Source organism: Grammomys surdaster, unplaced genomic scaffold (assembly GCF_004785775.1).
Source record: "Grammomys surdaster isolate TR1022 unplaced genomic scaffold, NIH_TR_1.0 149, whole genome shotgun sequence".
NCBI lineage: Eukaryota > Metazoa > Chordata > Mammalia > Rodentia > Muridae > Grammomys > Grammomys surdaster.
This window is the reverse complement of record NW_021604607.1, coordinates 10,507,018-10,526,682: the sequence shown is the minus strand read 5'-3', so window position 1 is coordinate 10,526,682 and position 19,665 is coordinate 10,507,018. Positions and strand designations below refer to the sequence as shown.

The 19,665-nt window shown below is 38.8% G+C and overlaps 1 protein-coding gene across 1 annotated transcript in view; it reads left to right on the top strand.

The window, feature by feature from the left end:
* Positions 1 to 19,665, top strand: part of Eml4 (EMAP like 4) — a 118,998-nt gene that overhangs the window by 60,407 nt on the left and 38,926 nt on the right. Inside the window, exons 3-7 of the mRNA XM_028765152.1 lie at positions 461 to 590; positions 4,032 to 4,205; positions 5,998 to 6,126; positions 6,781 to 6,806; positions 7,003 to 7,035. Coding sequence (XP_028620985.1) covers positions 461 to 590; positions 4,032 to 4,205; positions 5,998 to 6,126; positions 6,781 to 6,806; positions 7,003 to 7,035 — 492 coding nt within the window. The remainder of the gene's footprint in view (positions 1 to 460; positions 591 to 4,031; positions 4,206 to 5,997; positions 6,127 to 6,780; positions 6,807 to 7,002; positions 7,036 to 19,665) is intronic.

Here is a 19,665-nt window from a genome sequence, read left to right as displayed (position 1 = left end):
AAATATTAGGAATATTCTTGCTATTGATACTTTAAGTATATGGTTGGACCATAAGCTTCAGAGCTGCCATATTAAAGCAGCTGTGTAGCTGAGCGAGTGAACTTAGCACCCCAGCAGCTCAATGTAGTTTTCTGTTGGTCTTTGTGGATGGTATTCAATCTCAGGACAATAGTGCTATTTGATGAACACTACTCACTATTTCTAAACACTAGAAACTTAATTTTTAAAACTCTGCTTCTTAAGGATTTTTTGTTTGTTTGTTTGTTTTGTTTTGTTTTGTTTTGTTTTGTTTTGTTTTTGAGACAGGGTTTCTCTGTATAGCCCTGGCTGTCCTGGAACTCACTCTGTAGACCAGGCTGGCCTCAAACTCAGAAATCCGCCTGTCTCTGCCTAACTAGTGCTGGGATTAATTTAAGGAATATTTTGAAATTTGTTACAATTTCTTTTTTAACTATTTTAGGCCAACCAAGCCTTCGAGAAGCAATTTCTATGTCCTGTATAACCAATGGAAGTGGTATAAACAGAAAACAGAATCACACCAGCTCTCTATCGATAGCAAGAAAAGAAACTCTTTCTTCAGCTGCTAAAAGGTACCTGATGGTCATGGGGTGAGGGCACTACTGTGCATAACTGCGCACGGTAATCTAGGTACTCGGGAAAGGAGTTCCAAGTAGAGCTCTTGTGAGAGTTCAGCGCGAATGTCTTGGATTCTTTTAATTGTGAATGAGACACCTAACCTGAGGACACTGTGCTTACTTATATTAATTTTAAAAAATCAATTTTTATTTCAGAAGCTTTTGCTTCATACTGAAGAGAGAGAGCCATTTCATGTCCTAGAATTTTGTTGTTAATGTTTGCCTTTGTTTTTCAGCAAGAATTTATTGATACAGTTAATGACATTTATTGATATATAAGTACATTTTCCTTAGCAATTGACATATTTGAGACATAACATTTAAAAGCAACCTTCTCATTAACAAATATCAGAAAACTGAGGTTTGCATCAAGGTATTCTGTAGTGATGTGCATTTGTCTGCATGCTTGGGGCGTTCGGGCCGGAGGATGCTGCATTACAAACGATCCAGTGTATTACAGACTGGAGTTCCATGTGCTCATCAATTAATTCAATATACTTTATTGTTCTGATGATAGTGTTTAAATGACATTTGCCACCCTTTGTTTGTTTGTTTGTTTTTAGTTGTTGGCACATGGAGTTTGGAAAGGTTATGGAACCTTCCCAGCTTTACAGAACAGGGTGTGTCATTGTTGTTTGATAACACGTGAGGGGAGGGAGGAGAAACAGTTTAAAAGTAGCTGATGTGTGCTGATGCAAAGTGCCAGTGATGGAATGGTCCATACTGTGGGGTTACAGACATGTAACCTGACAGGTGACTACACGGATGGTAAGGAGTTAACAAGGTCTTCAGGGCTTTATAAATTGCCTCCAGAACCTCATATCATTACAGACGCTAGATTGTTCTTTCCTTTCAAAGAATGCTAAACTGTCTCTGGTTTATTTTTCAGGAGAAAACATTGTAATAAAACATTTATAGTAGAAATTTATAACACTATTTTCTTCAAGGTTGTTAATTCTTATTTCATCATTATGTTTTTCTTTTGGGTGAGCACATCATGCAGTACCCACTAGAAAAGGATTTTGAAACCCCTGTAACTGTAGAGTTACTGGTGATTGTGAGCTACCATGTGAGTGTAGGAACCAAAGATACGTGCAAGCGTAGTGAGGGCTCTTAACTGCTGAGCCGTCTCTCCAACCCTCTGGTTTTCTTAAATAGCTGCTGTGCTGTTTTATTGTAGTGATCAGCACAATGGTAAAGAATGATCTAGGACCACCAAGTTTTGTTCCTTCATTTGTGCAGGACCACTAGATTTTGCTTTTAAGGAGCCCAGAAGGAAAATCTCTTTTAAGCATAAAGGATAGTTTGAAGACTGATGTTACAAAAGAAGTAACATCTAATTCAGACCTTCCCTTCCTCCCACCTTTCTGTGTGGTATGTGAATGCGTATGTACATGTATACACATACTTATCTGCATATGTGGAGGTCATAGGTTGATGTTAGATGTTTATCATGCCTCACCTTAGCTTTTGAGACAGGGCTTCTTACTGAACCTGTAGTTTGCAATTTTGCCTAAATTGGATGGCCACCAAACCCTTGAGATCCACCTCCAGTGCTGGTTACAGTGGGCACTACCATGCTTGGCTTTTACATGGGAGCTGGAGACCCCAAACTTAGATTCTCACACGTACCACAGTAAGCACTTCACCACTTACGGTCTTCAGGACCAGTTTTCTAATTTCAAGGTTTAATCTGATATTTTGCCAGTGAGAAATGTGTTTGTTAGCACACACTTTTTAAAAAACTGAATGTGAGAATCAGCAGTCAATGGCCGGTGCAAAGATACCAGAAATGTTAAAGTCAAAATGAGTCACTACATTTTTAATTTTTACAAGGTGATAGTGGAGTTACATAATTGTGTGTGTGTGTGTGTTTGCACATGTTTATTTTATGTATATATTTGTGACATATTCTTGAACATACCCTTTGAGTAAGAACTATAGAGCATTTGCAGTTTTCTTCTCTTTAATATTGGAACACAAGTCTTGCGTCCATCCTCTGCACGACTGCAGAGTGTATGATGCAGCTGAGACTGTATGGCCTGGGGGTTTGGTTTTTATTTCTGGTTTTTCCAAGTCAGGGTTTGGTTTGGTTTTGTTTAACAGTATTGGCTGTCCTGGAACTTGCTTTGTAGACCAGGTTGGCCTCAAACTAACAGAGGTCTGCCTACCTATGCTTCCAGAGTGCTAGAATTAAAGGCATTACCACCACACCCAGCAACTGTACAATTGAATTGAATTCAATTAAAGGTACAAGTGCAAGGTAATAAAAATTACACATAGGTACATTAGACATTTTAGCTTGAAATGTATTAGTATTTAGTCAGTTGTCAGGACAAGCCTTCTCCTTTTCAAAGGATGCATCTCTGGTCAAATTTGTTGGCTCTCTTACAGAAAATACACCTATAGGCTCATAATTCTTAGTTTAAAGGCAGAGTAAGAAATGTAAAACTCTGCCAAAACAATATATTAAAATGACTTTAAAAATTGTTTAACCTTCATTTAATAACCTTTTTTTTAAAAGTAGTTTTTAATATTTTTCATTTATGTGTATATGTGGTTAGTATGTCCATTTGTGTTGAGGGTCTTTGAGTTCCACTAGAGCTGGAGTGGTGGTTTAAACCACCTGATGTGAATGCTCAGAACTGAACTCTTCCTGTGGAAGAACGGCAGACACTCTTAACAGCTGAGCCATCCCTCCAGCGCCCCCCCCCCCCATAGCCTTTTAGTAACTTTTTTAATAGTCATTCTAAAGCATTAAACTTGGTTTTTACAAAATTACAATTTTCTTTTTTGTGTATGTATGATATTTCTATACTTACTTTTTATAATTAAATAATGTAGCATTAACAGATTTGAAATAAACCATCCATTTTTAGTATGATTAAAGCTTTTGATGGGGGCTCAGGGCATAGCTCATCAAGAGAGTGCTTAGCTAACATATGTGAGACCCTGAATTGATGCTCGGCACCATAGCCCATCCTCCTCTTCTCCAGACAGAGACAACCCTCAGTTAACGGGCAGAGGGACCAGGACCAGTCTGGGTTAAATACGAGCACGTAGTGTGTGACCAGCCAGTTTGTTTCTACAAGTAATGCAAAGTTCTGCTAATGCTCTGATTTGGACATGTTGAAGTCAGTTAAGAGAGCTTCTATATTCCCTGCCAAAATTACAGAATTCATCAGAGGCTACTTCTGTCCACAGGTCATTCTTCATAGGATGTATTATTACCTTAGAGTTTTAAAAATTAATTCTTTATTAAAGACTTTTTCTTATTGAATAAAAATAAATTATATTAGTTATATGATTTAGGGTCTTGAATTATACTCACTTTATTATTTTGATTTTCAAGTTTGTTTAAATATGTGTTGTTCCATGTTATACTTTATTTTACAGTGGTACAGAAAAAAAGAAAGAAAAGCCACAAGGACAGAGAGAAAAAAAAGAGGAATCTCATTCTAATGATCAGAGCCCACAAATCCGAGCATCACCTTCTCCCCAGCCCTCTTCACAGCCTCTCCAAATAAGCAGACAAACGCCAGAGAGCAAGAGTTCTGCTCCCACCAAAAGGTTTTAACCATCCCCAAGTACAGAGCTAGGGAATGGTTGTAAAGATACCTAGATTCTCTGATTTGGGAAGAGTTGGCTATCCATGGATTCCAAGAGGAAATTTCTTTATTGCTATAATCTGTGTTTTAAGACCTTAGGGAATAAAGGTTTAAAACCATAACTTTTCAGTTACAATTGGCAAAGAAACTAAGTTACAAACAATTTGGTAAAAGGACAATAAGTATAAACAACCTAAACAAAATTTTTATAATAAAATTATAGACTATTTTAAAGGTTCTATGTAGTTGTGTATAAATAGCCATGGATAGAAATTGCCATATTAATTATTGTCCCCACATTTTGGCATCATTACAACCTCAACATGTAAGGCCCCTTTAAACATGCTGCTCTTGTGGTTGCATCTCAGTTCAGCTTTGGGTTTAGGGAGGATAAGTTCTTGCTTGAGTGTGGAAATGAAATCATTTTACCTGCTCTTTTCTATGCTACAGGCTTGTTTGAGAGCTTTTCTCTGTTTCCACAATAATCAGTGTTTGAAAGTGTGAGAAGACGAGAAGGGAAGAACAAACGTGTGGGAGCCTAAACTGGCTTCTAGACACGCATGCTGGGGCTCACTGCCACAGCTATCTTGTATCAGTACTGATACCAGTTTAATTAAATTGGCCTATTTAGAAACATGGACTCAAGCTTTAGCATTCCTTGGGTAATTTATTATCATAGTTCTGCTGAGGAATTTGGAAAAACTATTAAGCCACCTCCAGAACTGGTTAGAATTTCAGTAAATGACATTCACTCCTAAAAGACTTGGGATATATTTTTCTTTTGCTATTTTAATGTTTTGATTCAAGTCTATGATGGAGGTTTGAAAAACCAAAGTGTCCTTCACTTAACTAATGCATGTTTACCATTTACAGAACGCTTTGCCTCTGCGCCTCATGCAAATTCTTTTTCTGTCTAAGGGTTTGTGGCTCTTCTGCCTGGTCTCCTGTGGAGCTTCTTGAATGTAGCTTATTAATGTTATTCACCTTTTATTGTGTGCGGGGAAGGTTCATAGTCTCTTTAAGGTTCTGACTGATTTGGTGTCTTCTTTGTCCCAGAGTCTCCTTTTCAGCTTAAGGTCTCCTGGAAATGTGCTTGCCCTTCTAAATTGCTCTATGGATGCACTATTGCAGGAGTATCAAAGACTGGATGAGTTTCACGGTGGTTGGCAAATGCAGCCAGAATGTCATTTATAAACCATAACATTTCAGTGATAAATCCAGGGATTCCTCACTGATAATGTCAGTAACTTTATTGTATCACATATTGTTTATTTCTGATCCTGGATAAAAGTCTTTAAAACTGTAAGCAAGAGTTTTAGTTTTAGCATCACAGTATTTAGAAATTTGTACCATGTGTAAATTAACTTCATGAACACAATTGCAGAAAGAATGAAATGTGCAGTCTCATATTTCAGTAGTTTATAATTCATATTTTTATAGCTACAAACTATGAGAACTGTTACATACAGATTTAAACATTTTCCTCTATTAACAGCAGATTGTAGAGATTTCTTTTTTCAGATAATGTTTTTTCTAGTGGATTTCTTGAATGACAGCATAATGCAGACTTCCTGACTTGACTGCCTTGCTGACCTCCTCCACTCATCCAGCCAGATCCTCTCAACTAATCCTTCTCACTCCTGGATTTGCTTTAAGAGACTGTTAACCACTTCCATCATTCCCTATTGAAATTGTCAATTACATGTCATTGCTTCTCAGAATGTTTCTCTAAGAAATTAATGTGTTTTTTCTAGCATAAAACGTCCACCAACAGCTGAAAAATCACATAACTCATGGGAAAATTCAGATGATAGTCGTAATAAATTATTGAAAACGGTTTCAACATCAAAACTAATATCAAAGGTTATAAAAAATGCTGACAAGTAAGTTAAGTTATACTTTATTGTATATGAAAATCAATAATTGTGTTTCTACACTGTCGTGTGTAACAACATGCCTGTTGTGAATAACAACATGCCTGATTTGATTTTTTTTCTTTATTTATATTACTTTTTATTTATATGAGTAGCTGTCTTCAGACACAACAGAACAGGGCATCATATCCCATTACAGATGGTTGTGAGCCACCATGTGGGTGCTGGGAATTGAACTCAGGACCTCTGGAAGAACAGTGAGTCCTCTTTAACTGCTGAGCTATCTCTCCAGCCCCCTGATTTGAATTTTTAATCTATTTCAGTTGATTTATTTTTTTGTCAATGTATTTTTTTAAGACTTCATAGAAAAGCTTTGTCTTCTATTAATTTTTCTTCAGTATCTCAATTTTGTAAGATTTAAGTATTCTTTTTGTGTGTGTGTGCTCTCAGTGTTTTGATGATCTTGTGTGATATTTACTGTTTTATAAAATAGTATATATTAGCAGTTGAGACTACTGAGAAACTGAAAAAATACTATTTCCTGAATTTTACTTGGAGACATTTATCTAAGTTTTAGGTTAGGCATCAGAAATTTTAAATTCTTTCAGGTGATTCTAATGATGAGCCATATAAAATAAATATATTCTTTGTATTCTTTTTTAGACATAAAGATGTCATCGTCAATCAAGGTAAATTAAGATTTCTTTTTAAAAATACTTGCTTTTTAAAAAAAAACAGTTTAACTATCATTGATTCATAAGAATATGACTTAGTTTTATTCAGTGTAATTTATTAATTTATAATAATCAAAGAGATGTATTACTTTAGTCATTTAAGAAAATGCTCGGTTTTTATTGTAAGATTTGTCATTTTTGTCTCAACCAGCAAAAATGTCAACCCGGGAAAAAAACAGCCAAGGTAAGATTCAGCTCCGCAGGCTGCCCTGAGCCTGAGCCGGCCCTGCCTCCATCTCTTATTTGGCTTTTCGGCATTTCTACTCTGACTTTCCTCTTAACAGAGGAAATACTGTGGTGATTTGAACTAGTGAGTTAAATGCTTTAAAAAAAGATAATCTGTGATCTGTGAGATCTGAACAATTAAGGTGAGTAGTAAAAATAAATATAACAACGTAAGAAATCAAAACATATATTTCCTCCAGAAACTATGCTTAGAAAAGCCACTTAAAAGATTGATAAATTTTAACTCAGTTTCCTGTCTTGCCAACTTGGTTGCAAATAATCATTATTTCTTGCTGAAGAGAGTCATATAATGAGTGTAGCAAAGCATTTCCTCTTAAATTTTTCTCTTTTATTAATTTTTATTTCTGGCTACTTGCTGTCACCTTGTTCTGACCAAAACAGAATAACTCTATGTATATTTAATTACAAAGTAAGTAAGTTTTATATGTCAGTTTTACTCTCTCAGATTGCTTGCAAATTGAATTGAAGCATGCTGTTTTAAATGAAACCTTGCCTTTTCTATGCATGTATTTTGCAGCTCATCTCTTGCGTCCTAACTGTCTTTGTTATCTGGACTTTTAATTGGCTAAAATGTGCTTAATGGCTATAATCTTTACGTCATAAGTTTTTATATTAATTATAAATAAGTTGAGATGTAATAATATTCTTTAGTTAGATCTGAACTTTTTGTAGTACAGTAGATTACATAACGCTGACATACTCAAGGAAAATACTGAACTTACTTACAAACACATTTTGACTCTAGCTGAACTTTGTTAAGTAGAGGCACTGATCATAAAAAGAACAGCCAATGTGAAGAGTCTCTTGTCCAAACTCTTCTGTTTGGTAGCCTCATGGCCTATGCCTAACAACAGTGTCCTTGAATAGTGTTCTGGCCTGAGAATAGTAATCACAGCAAACTCTTCACATAACTCTAAAGGGTGGAACACTACATACAAAAGTCCTTTAAAGCTAAGAAGCCTTGTGCCAGAGATGTGTCCTGTTGGTGTTCTCAAGAAGCTCTCAAATCTAACTGAGTCCTCATAGGGTAATTGAGAAAGGGCTGTCTGTCTGTAGTGTGTCTGGAAGGGGGGACTTAACCTTAGTCTGTAAGAGTGGTTTATGTTGGCACAGTCTTAAATCATTCAGGCATGCCAGTGAAATAATGCCATTGTATGCATGGGAGCAGTGCAGAGGAGCCTCGATGGCAGGTGACAGGTGCCTGGGAGAAGGCAGAGGAAGGTGTAGGAAAGAAGACAGTGAGCTTTGTTATGAGGATTTTAAGGCAGGCGTGGTGGCGCACACCTTTAGTCCCATCATTTGAGATTTAAGGGGTCGGGGCAAGCAGATCGAGGCCAGCCTGGTCTACAAAGTGAGTCTGGGACAACCAGGGCTCTATTACATAGAGAAATCCTGTCTCATTAACTTTAAAAACAGTTACCTCAAGGATGGGAATTGGTGTCATCAAATGTTGACTGCACTGATTATTAATTATACATTTTGAGTAAACTTCTTTGCTTTTTAGCTTATTTTTTTTCTGGAGAATAATCACTAGAGTAGAACTGTTAAGACTTTTTAATTTAAAGATTTATTTGTCTATATATTTTATGTCTATGATTGCTCTGTCTACATACCAGAAGATGGCATCAGACAGTTGTGAGCTGCCATGTAGGTGTTAGGAATTGAACTCAGGAACTTCAGACGTGTAAGTGCTCCTAACCGTTGAGCCATCCCATCCACCACCCCCCACACTCCTTCCTCACCCCCATCAACCCTCTTGTTCAGTCATAGTTAGTTCCATCCCACTACATTTGAGAAAAGAAGCTGATAAACTGTGCATTGTTGAGCGGGTGTGCAGTGTGGGCAGTAGGAAGTGAGCATTGTGGAGACTAGCTCTGGAGAACTAGACAAGTGACCTCTGCCGAGAGAGCGCTGGAGAGGCCACGCATGTGTATATGAAAACTATAGTCATTACACGTGGATTGTCTTTAAAACTTAGAAAACAAAATAGAAGAAAACTCCTTAGCCCACATACAAGTGGACAGTAGATATTCAAACTAATGGTTTCCGATGTCTAGAAACTGACATTGAGCTGTGTGTGTGTGTGTGTGTGTGTGTGTGTGTGTGTGTTTAAAAGCCCTGTACTCAAATACATAAAATAAAATGAAAACATAGTCTTTGCTGTAAGATCTAAATACGTGTTTAAAGTTTGATTTTAATTTGCATGGCATATTACAACATGTTTTTTAATATTTTATTTATTAATGCTAAAATCATTTTTGGACATTCTTTTTAAATTGTTATTTATTTTATTTTGGCCAGTGACAACGATTACTGGTTCTAACCCATGTGCTTTGACATGAGAAGAAATCTATTTACATTTGATACTTGTAGGTGAGCAATAGCAGACAAAACTACCTAAAGTCTTCTGCCTTCAGGCAGAGCAAAGTGGGAGGAAAGCCTGGAAAGGCTGCATGTTCCAAGTGACAACCAAACACAAAAGCAGGTGACTGGTTGAAAGCAGTTGGCACTGGGCAGCTTTGAGGAAAGGCAAGAAGCTCTACTGACTTGGATGTTCACAGATACTTGCTCTCTTCCTGGTTCTGGATTTGCTGTAGTCATAGCAGAGGTAAAGTGCCTCGCAGGTAGAGCTTGGGTTTTCCTGTGGGGATGATTATTAGTAGATACAGCAGCTAGGTTTTACAGTGCTTACAGTTTGTAACTTACTGACTACAAACCAGTTGTAGCTGTTGTTTGTTGTGTGATGCTGAGAATTAAACCTGAGGCCTCTCATGCTAAGGCAGATATGGCACATTCTCTAATGTAGACTACAGCTCTGCGTACACTGAGCTGCATTTCTAGCCCTGGAGAACATGTTTTAAGCTCACTGGGAGATTATAAGTGTTAAGTCCAAAGGAAACTCCCACTTCTTCGAACTCCAAAAGGCAGTCCAGTGATCTCAGCCTGGACTACGGGAGGATTTCCAGTGGTTAGAAGAAAGCAGGCGTTCCTCAGGAACTGTGAAACTGGTCTCCATCTACCAACAGGGGTCATTCCCCTTACTCTGGCAGAAGGGACATCTAGCTGCTATGGTGCCTGTCAGCATGTCAGAGTATGCATTGGTAACAGTGTTGATGCTAGCTAACATCCTAGACCTCCTCCACAGTTACGTACCCTCCTCATAACCCTCATATCCTTACTATGCTCTCGCCCTCTGCTCCTGCTTCCCTCACTGTGCTCCACCTACCCTCTGCCCCTTGCTAGTCTCCCCCCTCACAGACGGCCCTGGCCATGCCCAGTCTGCTGGCCGTGTCCAGTCTCCTCTCCCCTCGTCTTCTCCCCCCTCCCTCCCTCCCTCCCTCCCTCCCTCCCTCCCTGTCTTCTGCGATGCCTCTGGCTATTCTTTCTCTCATATGTACAGTGAAAACCTTTCCCTTAAGCATACCGTGGCACAGTCATGTTGTCAGTTTAGACAACAAGCAGCTTTCATAAAACTATCTGCTGGAGAAAATAGACGTCTGACACAGAGATGGAGTGAGTGCAGCTGATAAGATAAGCTTATCCTTACAGTAGTTACTGATTGACTCTCACCATGTCACCCTAGCTGGCCTGGAACTTGCTATATAGACCAGACTGGTCCCAACTTCATAGATCTATCTTGCTGCCTCTGTCTCCTAAGTGCTAAGATTGAAGATGTGTCCCATCATGCATCATGCCTGGCTTTTGTTTTATGAGATACTGTGGACCAAGCCTAGGGCTTCTTTGCACATGCCAATCAAGTGTTGTCTGCCTGAACTATCCTTTATATGTATTAATATCAAAAAATTAAGTGTTCCATTGTCAGTTCTGGAGCAGTAACAATGTCTCACATTATTAGCTGGGTTTTTTTTTTGTATTTTTATTTTATTTATTTTATTTTTATTTTTTTTCAAGACAGGTTTTCTCTGTGTAGCCCTGGCTGTCCTGGAACTCACTCTAGACCAGGCTAGCCTCGAACTCTTGAACTCAGAAATCCACTTGCCTCTGCCTCCCAAGTGCTGGGATTAAAGGCGTCTACCACCACCGCCCAGCTTAGCTGTTTTTTTAAAAACTGAATAACTACCATTTTTCTGACTTAATGTTTCAAATCCGTGTTCTTCTTTCATTAACGTTTAAAATGGTGTGTATGTATGTAGATCATTTGAAGTGTATGCACACTGTGGGATGAATAAATGCATCACCACAGTTACATTCACAGTGAGAACATGTAATATCTACTCCCCTGATCTACCCAGTAGTCAGAGCACTAGCTCTCCTGCCAGTGAGAGTTGAAATCAGTGCACACTTAATTGTTAATTGTCTAATTATATTGAGAACTTTAACGACTAAAGCCCTGACTGGAAAGAAATCTGTGTAGTTGAAGAAAGGATCGATTGAGAAGCAGATGTTACTAAAAGCCTACAGTAATTGGATTTAGCTAAATAGTTGCTCTCAAACATTTCTTTTTTCATGTGTTTGTTCACATTTGTGTGGTACACATATATGTTCTGTGTGCCATATGGAGGCCGGAAGTTTGATGTCTGGGGTCTTCCTCCATTGCATGATCTGTTATTAGAACTGAGAGTGGGCCAGTTCAGCTGGTCCAGGTCGCTAACTTGTTCCAGGGATCACCTCTCTGCCATCTTAGCTGTGGGATTCTAGGCAGGTCACCATGCTTGTCCTGATCCACGTGGGTGCTGGAGATAGGCACCCTGTTCTTCATGCTTGTACAGCAAATACTTTTTATCTTCCAAGCCTTCTCTTTAGCCCCTCAAATAAACTTTAAATAACCAACATAAACATTTATTGAATTGGGAAAAGAAAAATTATGCCGTAAATATTCTTGAGATTCTAACAGCTCGTATGGATCTAAAATGGTTATGAATTGTTCTTTTATCAGATAATCATTTAATACACTTTGTTGTTTAACAAAAATTTGAGTATTTCCTTGCCAGGCCCTGTGCTAAGCACTTACAGTTACCGCAGTTACTATGTCTGAACCATATGGAATTTGGTAACAAACAGTATGCTACACACATATGATATAGACAGAATATAACAAATTCCTAATGTTATGAGATGATACATGTTTGGAAAGAGTGAGGATAGGTTGCTGTTATGTACAGTGGTAGGGAAGGTATTTCTGATACAGTAACATTTAAGCTGTCCAAAGAAAATGAGTGAAATAGGTGACTTTTCATGGTAAGACATAACAGGTAGATCACTGATCACAGGATGCATACACTGTTGTGTTTGTTAACCATTACATTTGTAACATACATGTTTATTCTTCTTCACCAGACACCTCACTCATGTCAGGGACAAGTGAGACAAACAGGAGATGTAGGAGCAAAGTGTCCTGTATCACCGAAGATTTAAAGCACTGCAGTTTTACAGTGTCTCAAGTTACAGGTGAACTTAGCTGCTTTCTCTCCAAACGACTCACCCATTCAGCTTCACCAAAATACTGATCCCCCCCCATAGTAACACTTTTAAGTGTTTAAAGATTGTGAAATATTTTTTCTGTCTAAAAATGTGTGTAAGTACTATAAGAAGCACCTATCTATAATTTGACCCAAATTTATCATATCTTCACATTTTGTTTGATTTTATCCAAATATTTTTATAAAGAAATAAGGCATGAGAGCCAGGTGTGGGGCTCACACCTGTAACCCCAGCGGTTGAGAGGCTGAGGCAGGAATATGGCAGGAGTTCAAGAACTGCCTTGCTTAAGAATGAAACCCAATTTCACAAAACCTCACAGCAAAACACAAAGCATGCAATTCAAAGCCTGTTAGTCCTGCTGAATCAGAGTTTCTTGTACACCTGAGTTTCTGGAGTCCCCCTGGACCTTGTGTTTCTTCTCCTGCCCTAGTTAATTAGGAAGCAGAGCTAGAGAGATGTAAGTGGTACAGCTGCGTTCCCTCCTTCTGTCCCTCCTTTTGTATAGCAGAGGCTCACTGTAGCTGTTACTCCAAGCACTGGAGTCATATTCCATTATTTCCTAACCTTTCAAAAAGAAAAATCCAAAGTACATAAATAACCTCTGGTGTGTGATGTTTCAAGTAATTTTATGACAGAGTTGTGAAAAAAGAAAAAAAGAGCAAATGAGGGGTGGCTTGCAGTCAAAAGAGATTAGTTATAAGTTGGTTTATTGTTTTAATTAACATCCAAGTTTCCTATATGTCTATAGATCTATATCTCCGAGGTGAGTTCCTAAATTACTAGGACCGTGTCTTTTGTATTATCATTATATCTCCCCCACCCCCGACTAAGACGTTAGGAAATTTTGTTAATAGAACAAAGAAGGTGAAAAAATAGCATTTTAATACTAGTCAAATTTTCAAACCCAGGTTTTATCCTAGTTGGTAAAACTAAGTGCTTCATATTTAGTAGGCACTATAACTAGGACTTTTTTTTTTTAACCTAAGGGTTTCCATTTACAGATTTAGACTGCTGAGATTAAAGTCATTCACCACCACTTATATAGCACACACACGCCACCACTTAAAGACAAGGTCTAAACTGGTTGGCCAGGAATTTTTGTAGACCAGGCTGCCTCTGGCTCCTGAGTGTTGGGATTAAAGATATATATGCCTATACACCCAACCATGTGTGTTGAATTTTAAAATATCATCACTATGAAACAACCTGGTCAGAGCTGGAAACATGGCTTGGTGGTTAAGAGCACCTGTTGCTCTTGCAGAGGACCTGGGTTGGTTCCTGTCACATATGGCAAGTTATGACCACCTAGAGTTCTAGTTCCAGGGGCTCCAGTGCCTTCTGATTCCCAGGACTTCTGTATACACGTGGGTGGTGCACAGGTAGACACTTGGGTCATTATCTGGTTCAAGAAAGTCTTCCCAAAAAAGGGTCTTTGTCAATTTCTGCTATAAAACTAGAGTTCCTTTATCCAGTACCTTACTTATCTTTTTGGTTTTTAGCTGTATGGTTTGTAGGCAGAATTGCTAGTGAAGAAACAACTGAAAATGAATAAAGATTCCTGGGTTTGTAGCAGTTTGGTGTCATCATGCTTTTCTGTATTTTGCTTATGTTTGAGATTCAAACTCTAATTTAGAAGAAACTATTAGTTCTAAAAATTGCAAACTAGAAAAAAATTTTTTTGAAATGATATCTCATATACCCTATCTGGTCTCAAGGTTAGTATGTAACCAGGTGGCCATGAACTCCTATCCTCCTGTTTCAGTCTCCAAAACGTGGGGTGACAGGCAGCCACCACCATGCTCAGAGTTCTGAATAACTTCTTCGTATTCTGTTTATGCGCATTGATGTTTTTGCCTGTTTCACACGTGTATGTCTATGGAATGGTGTCAGATCTTGAAGTTAGAGACAGTTGTGAGGTGCCATGTAGGTGCTGGGAATTGAACCCAGGTCCTCTGGAAGAGTATCCAGTGAGTGCTCTTAACCACTGAGCTATCTCTCCAGCTCATGCTTAGGGTTCTTAAAGTAGAAATCTATAGGAAAAGAATTTCAGCACTCTAGAAATTCAGAGGTCTTCAGCAGTAGCACCATGGCACAAGTGACTGCAGTCTAAACCTATGCAGTTCTACTATTTCTAAAAGGCCTTTTTCTGTTTTTAAGTCTCTTTAAGTCTAGAAATAAATCAAGCTGTGAAGAAAATCAGTGTTGTATACTTCACTTCCAGCGTCTCTCATCCATGCTAGCCACATCCCAACCATTTGGTAGATCAGGGACTGATTTTGTTAGATGCAGATCTAGAACCTTTGTTTTCTGTGTCAATTTGTTTTAAAAACAAGGTCTCACTATGTACTTCTCTGGCTAGCTAGCCTGAAACTTGCTATTTAGACCAGGCTAGCCTTGAACTCTTAAGAGTTCCACCTATCTCTGCTCCTGAGTGGAGTGCTGGGATTAAAGGTGTGCTCCATCACACTAGGCTTGAAACCTAGGTTTAGAATAAAAAGACTTCTAAGTCCTAAATAACAACATTTGGAATGCAGACTTAAAATTTATTGAAATTAGTTAAACCATATTTCCTTTTCTGAAAAGTAGGAGTTGGACTAGATGAACTCTTTAAGATTTTTTTTTTCATTTCTTAGTCTGTGCAAGAATTAAAAAAAAAAAGAATAATCTTAATCAACAGTGTCTCACAGAATTGTCTTTGTAGTTAAATGACTTTGTCACTGATCAGATTCAGTTACCAATACATATTTATTTTTTTTAATGTGAACACTAGGGAAGGCTAAGGCTGAGGTTCAAACCAAGGTTCACATCAGAGTTTGTATTCTGTCCACTCTGGATCCCAGAAATGTTAGCTATGGCAGCATAATAGAGACTCATTACACTCAGTGGAGAGCTTCCCTTCTGAGCACTGATCACCTGCTCTGTTTACAAGCAGAAGGGTAAGTGTTCCTTAATTTCATTCTCTAGACTACAAAGCCTTTATTGTTGTCACTGATCTTAAACCTTTCTTAGACAACCCCTTGGACTCACGCTTTTCAGCTTGTGTTCACTATGAGTTCCCAGTAATGACAGCAGAAAGTAAGCTCGAATAAAGCAAGCAGTGATTAGAAGACCCTAGATCAGGAGATCTGGGCATGGTGGTACACACCTTTAATCCCAGCACTTGGAGGGCAGAGCCTGGCAGATCTCTGTGAGTTCAGAGACAGTCTGGTCTACATAGTGAGTTCTGGGATAACCAGAGATATACAGTGAGACAATGTCTGAAAAGAAAAGAGAAGAGAAAGGAAAAGAAAAGAAAAAAAAGAGAAGAAAAGAAAAAAACAAATCCGAGAGTCTCAAGAAAACATTAGCAGCAGAAACACCAGTTGCTAGGGAGAAAAGAGCTCCATCTTCATATTATGTTTAATTCCCATGGGCAGGACTGTTTGCTCAAGTTGTATGCTGGCCGGGCAGGTGTCTCGTTTTCATTCATGCATTCAGTCAGTCAGTCTCTCTCATTCTCTCTCACACTCTCTCAAAGAAGTAAACTATTACGTTGCTATTTCTCTGGGAAAATGAAGTTTAGTTGTACTCCTCCTGAACTGGTACTTGGACTGTGCCTGTGCATCACACCCGTCAGCCTGTCACCTCCTGCTTGTCTCATTTTCATTCTCTGACCACACAGATGCTTGACTTTGTGGCCCTTGCTTTTAAAGTATCCGTGGTAGCATCATCAGAATGTTGGTGTATTTGCCTATACTTGCTATCCTGTGGTTAGCCACTTTAAAGTTTATGCAGAGATTAAATGGAATATTAAACATAAGCAAATGGCTAAACAGTATTGTAAATGGTCCCTGCTTGCCATACACACTGGCACATACTTGTAGACCTAGCTTTCAAGTTTGAGAATATCCTGGATTACATAGCTAAGCCCTGCATCAGAACAATAGAATAAAAGTTACACATCCTTCTCAAAGGAAGAAAGATAAATGTTCTCAAGGGCCTCAAATTATGTTTCATATTATATTAACTTACTCAATCATAATTCCAAGTAGTAGTTACCCTTTTATATGCTAGGAAAGTGAACTCAGGTCTCGCAGATAATAGAAAATACATTGGGATTCAGTTACCAGCCAGTCTTTCTTTCATCACGTATTGTGTTACTTTCTTCTCACTGACAGAAAGTGTTCATGTTCCTACAATATATATCGTCTCCAGTGTGGTACCAGGTCAGATGGCAAAGCTTGTCATACACTGCCAGTGTATTTCATATCAGGAAAGACAAGGAGCTCCGGGAGCTCCTTTGTTGTCTTAGCTAATTGCTTTCACTGCTTAACAGTTCATGAAAGGCCGGTAGTGGTGGCGCACACCGGTACGATTTGCTGAAGAGGCAGGAGGATCACGAGTTCGAGGCCAGTCTGGGCTACACATTTTTGCCAGGCGGCGGTGGCGCACACGTTTAATCCCAGCACTTGGGAGGCAGAGGCAGGCGGATTTCTGAGTTCAAGAGTTCTAGGCTAACCTGGTCTACAGAGTGAGTTCCAGGACAGCCAGGGCTACACAGAGAAACCCTGTCTCGAACACCCCCCCCCCCCAAAAAAAAAAAAAAACCAGTTCCTGAAAGAATGCCGTTCTCAGCTCTCTCAGTTACACTTCCTTTCTGGAGCAGTGGAGGGACCTATTATCTGCCATTTATTAGTCAGAATGCACTGATCATGGACACCTTCGAGCAGATCAACATTCTAGGAGAAATTTTAAAATGGATTCAACAATTTGATGTTCTTTTTACAAAACCAAGGAAGTTATAGCACAGATCAGTACCTTTAAGAGTAGATTTACCAACTACTTCCAAGGGTAACGTGGATTCTAGAAGGGGAAATTTACAGCTGGTAATCGCTCCTTATCATCAAAGTTTAGCTATGCTGAAAGTCATCAGGAAGTTAAGGCCCACTCTCAGATTCAGAAGTAATAATAACATGCATCATGTGTTGTTAAAACCATAGTGTAGGAGGTCTTACCCTGTTCTTAGAGCAAACCCTAAGGCTGAGCCCACTGTGAGTGGTAATAATAAAAATAACTTGAACTTCTCACCCACAATAAGCACAGCTTTTTAATCTGAAGATACGGTTGCAGGCAGACACCCCACAAGAAATTTATCTTGCTCTTCATAGTTGACATTATATAAACTACTGAATTTTGCATATTGGATTACCACACTGTTTTTCTTAGGTAACTTGAGTCATTAATAGAGACATTAAGATCATATCAGCCTCTGGTTGGTGATGACACGCTTCCATTTTATGTCAGACAAGTTGCTAACCACTAAACATCATTCCTGTCCTGTTGTGCCCAGCCTCTTTCTCCTTCCCTTTTAGCTTTGGCACCCATTTCATATGGTGATGTATCTGTATGTCGGTCATCAGGATGTTAGGGGTAGAGACAGGTGGGGTTGGTTTTGTTTTTGTTTTTTTTTCCCCAGGAATGAGCACTCCATCTGTGGGTATTTCCCACTGTTGTTGTCTTGTGTTTTGATACAAGGTCCCAGCATATAGGTGTGACACTTGGTTATAGAGACCAGGTTGCCCTTGACTTTGTGGATGACATTCTTGCTTCCACTCGAGTGCTAGGATTGCAGACATGCCCACCATGTCCAGTTGCCGTCTGTTTCCCTTGGTAAGAGATGCACAGTGTTGAATTGATCCTGACTCACCTTGTAAAAATGTTTTAGTGTGAGACTATTGAAGATCTTATAAACAACTATTGGTTTATGTAAACCAAAGCTGGTTCAGAACCTATGGTGCTAGTAACAAGAAAAAGACTGTTTGCTCACTGTCTTGAAATGTTTGCCTTATAGTTGAATTTGGTTATTGATAACGGGGCTGAGAGAAGGCACAGTTGTGAGGTGAGAAGTGTTCCTGCATAGCTCTAGCTTCCTCTCATCTTAACTTGAAGAAATGTGTGAGTCCTTTTCTCATGGTGGATCCATGATGGGTTTTGGTTTGAACACCTGACACAAGATCTGCTTTATTTATTTATTTATTTATTTATTTATTTATTTATTTATTTATTTATTTTAGGTTTTTTGAGACAGGTTTTCTCTGTGTAGCCCTGGCTGTCCTGGAACTCACTCTGTAGACCAGGCTGGCCTTGGCCTTGAACTCAGAAATCCGCCTGCCTCCCAAGTGCTGGGATTAAAGGCGTGCGCCACCACTGCCCGGCAAGATCTGCTGTCTTAAATCATGCAATTTAGTTAGTATTGACTAGTGTGATGTTGTATGGTAGACTTAAGCTTTTATTCCACTTACTTGGCTGAAGTTCTGTCACTCATTTCCTGTTTCCTGTAACCCCTAGTTAACTACCACTCCTCCCATTCATGAGTGTGACTGTTTTAAACAGCAGTAGCTGTTTTTCTGTGACTGGCTTACTTACTTGTATTTTTACATCTTTCTCTGCTGTGTGCAGATGTTAGCTGTTAGGAATAGTGCTGCTGTGAACGTGAGAGTTAGCGTTGATATCTGGTCATGGTCTTGATTTACACTCTTTTGGCAAGTATCCAGTAGTAGGACTGCCAGAGGCCGCAGTGACTGTGTTTGAATTCTCTGAAGAGCCTCCTCCCTGCCTGTCGGTTGCGGCAGCATATACAGTCACCCTCTGTTCCATGCCCTTGTTTATGCTTTGTCTGGCTGTTTTTGTTAATCATTCTAACAGATCTGGAATGACGTGCAGTGTGCTTTTCAATCATATATACTTGAGTTACTATTAATACTTCATGTCTTTTCAAATTGTTGACTATTTTTATGTCTTTTTTTGAAAGTACTTCCCCATTTTTAAATGCATTTAAAGAGGGAGTTGCCTTGGTTTGTTTTTTACTATTGAGCTGGCATCCATTATATGTTTAGAGATTAACCACCTTATTATATACATGATTTGCAGATATGTTGCCTATTCCAGGATTTGTTTTGACTTTGTCAAATGTTTCCTTCTGCAGAAGGTCTTTAATTTGCAAGGTGTCGTTCTTGAGATTGATTACATAGTATGACAGACATGAGTGTTGTCTGTCTAATTTTTTTTTTCCCTTGCAAGTTAAGAGTCCTCGGTCACGAAGATTTGCACTTTTACTTGAGCTTTTTTAGCTTCTTGTAGAAATATA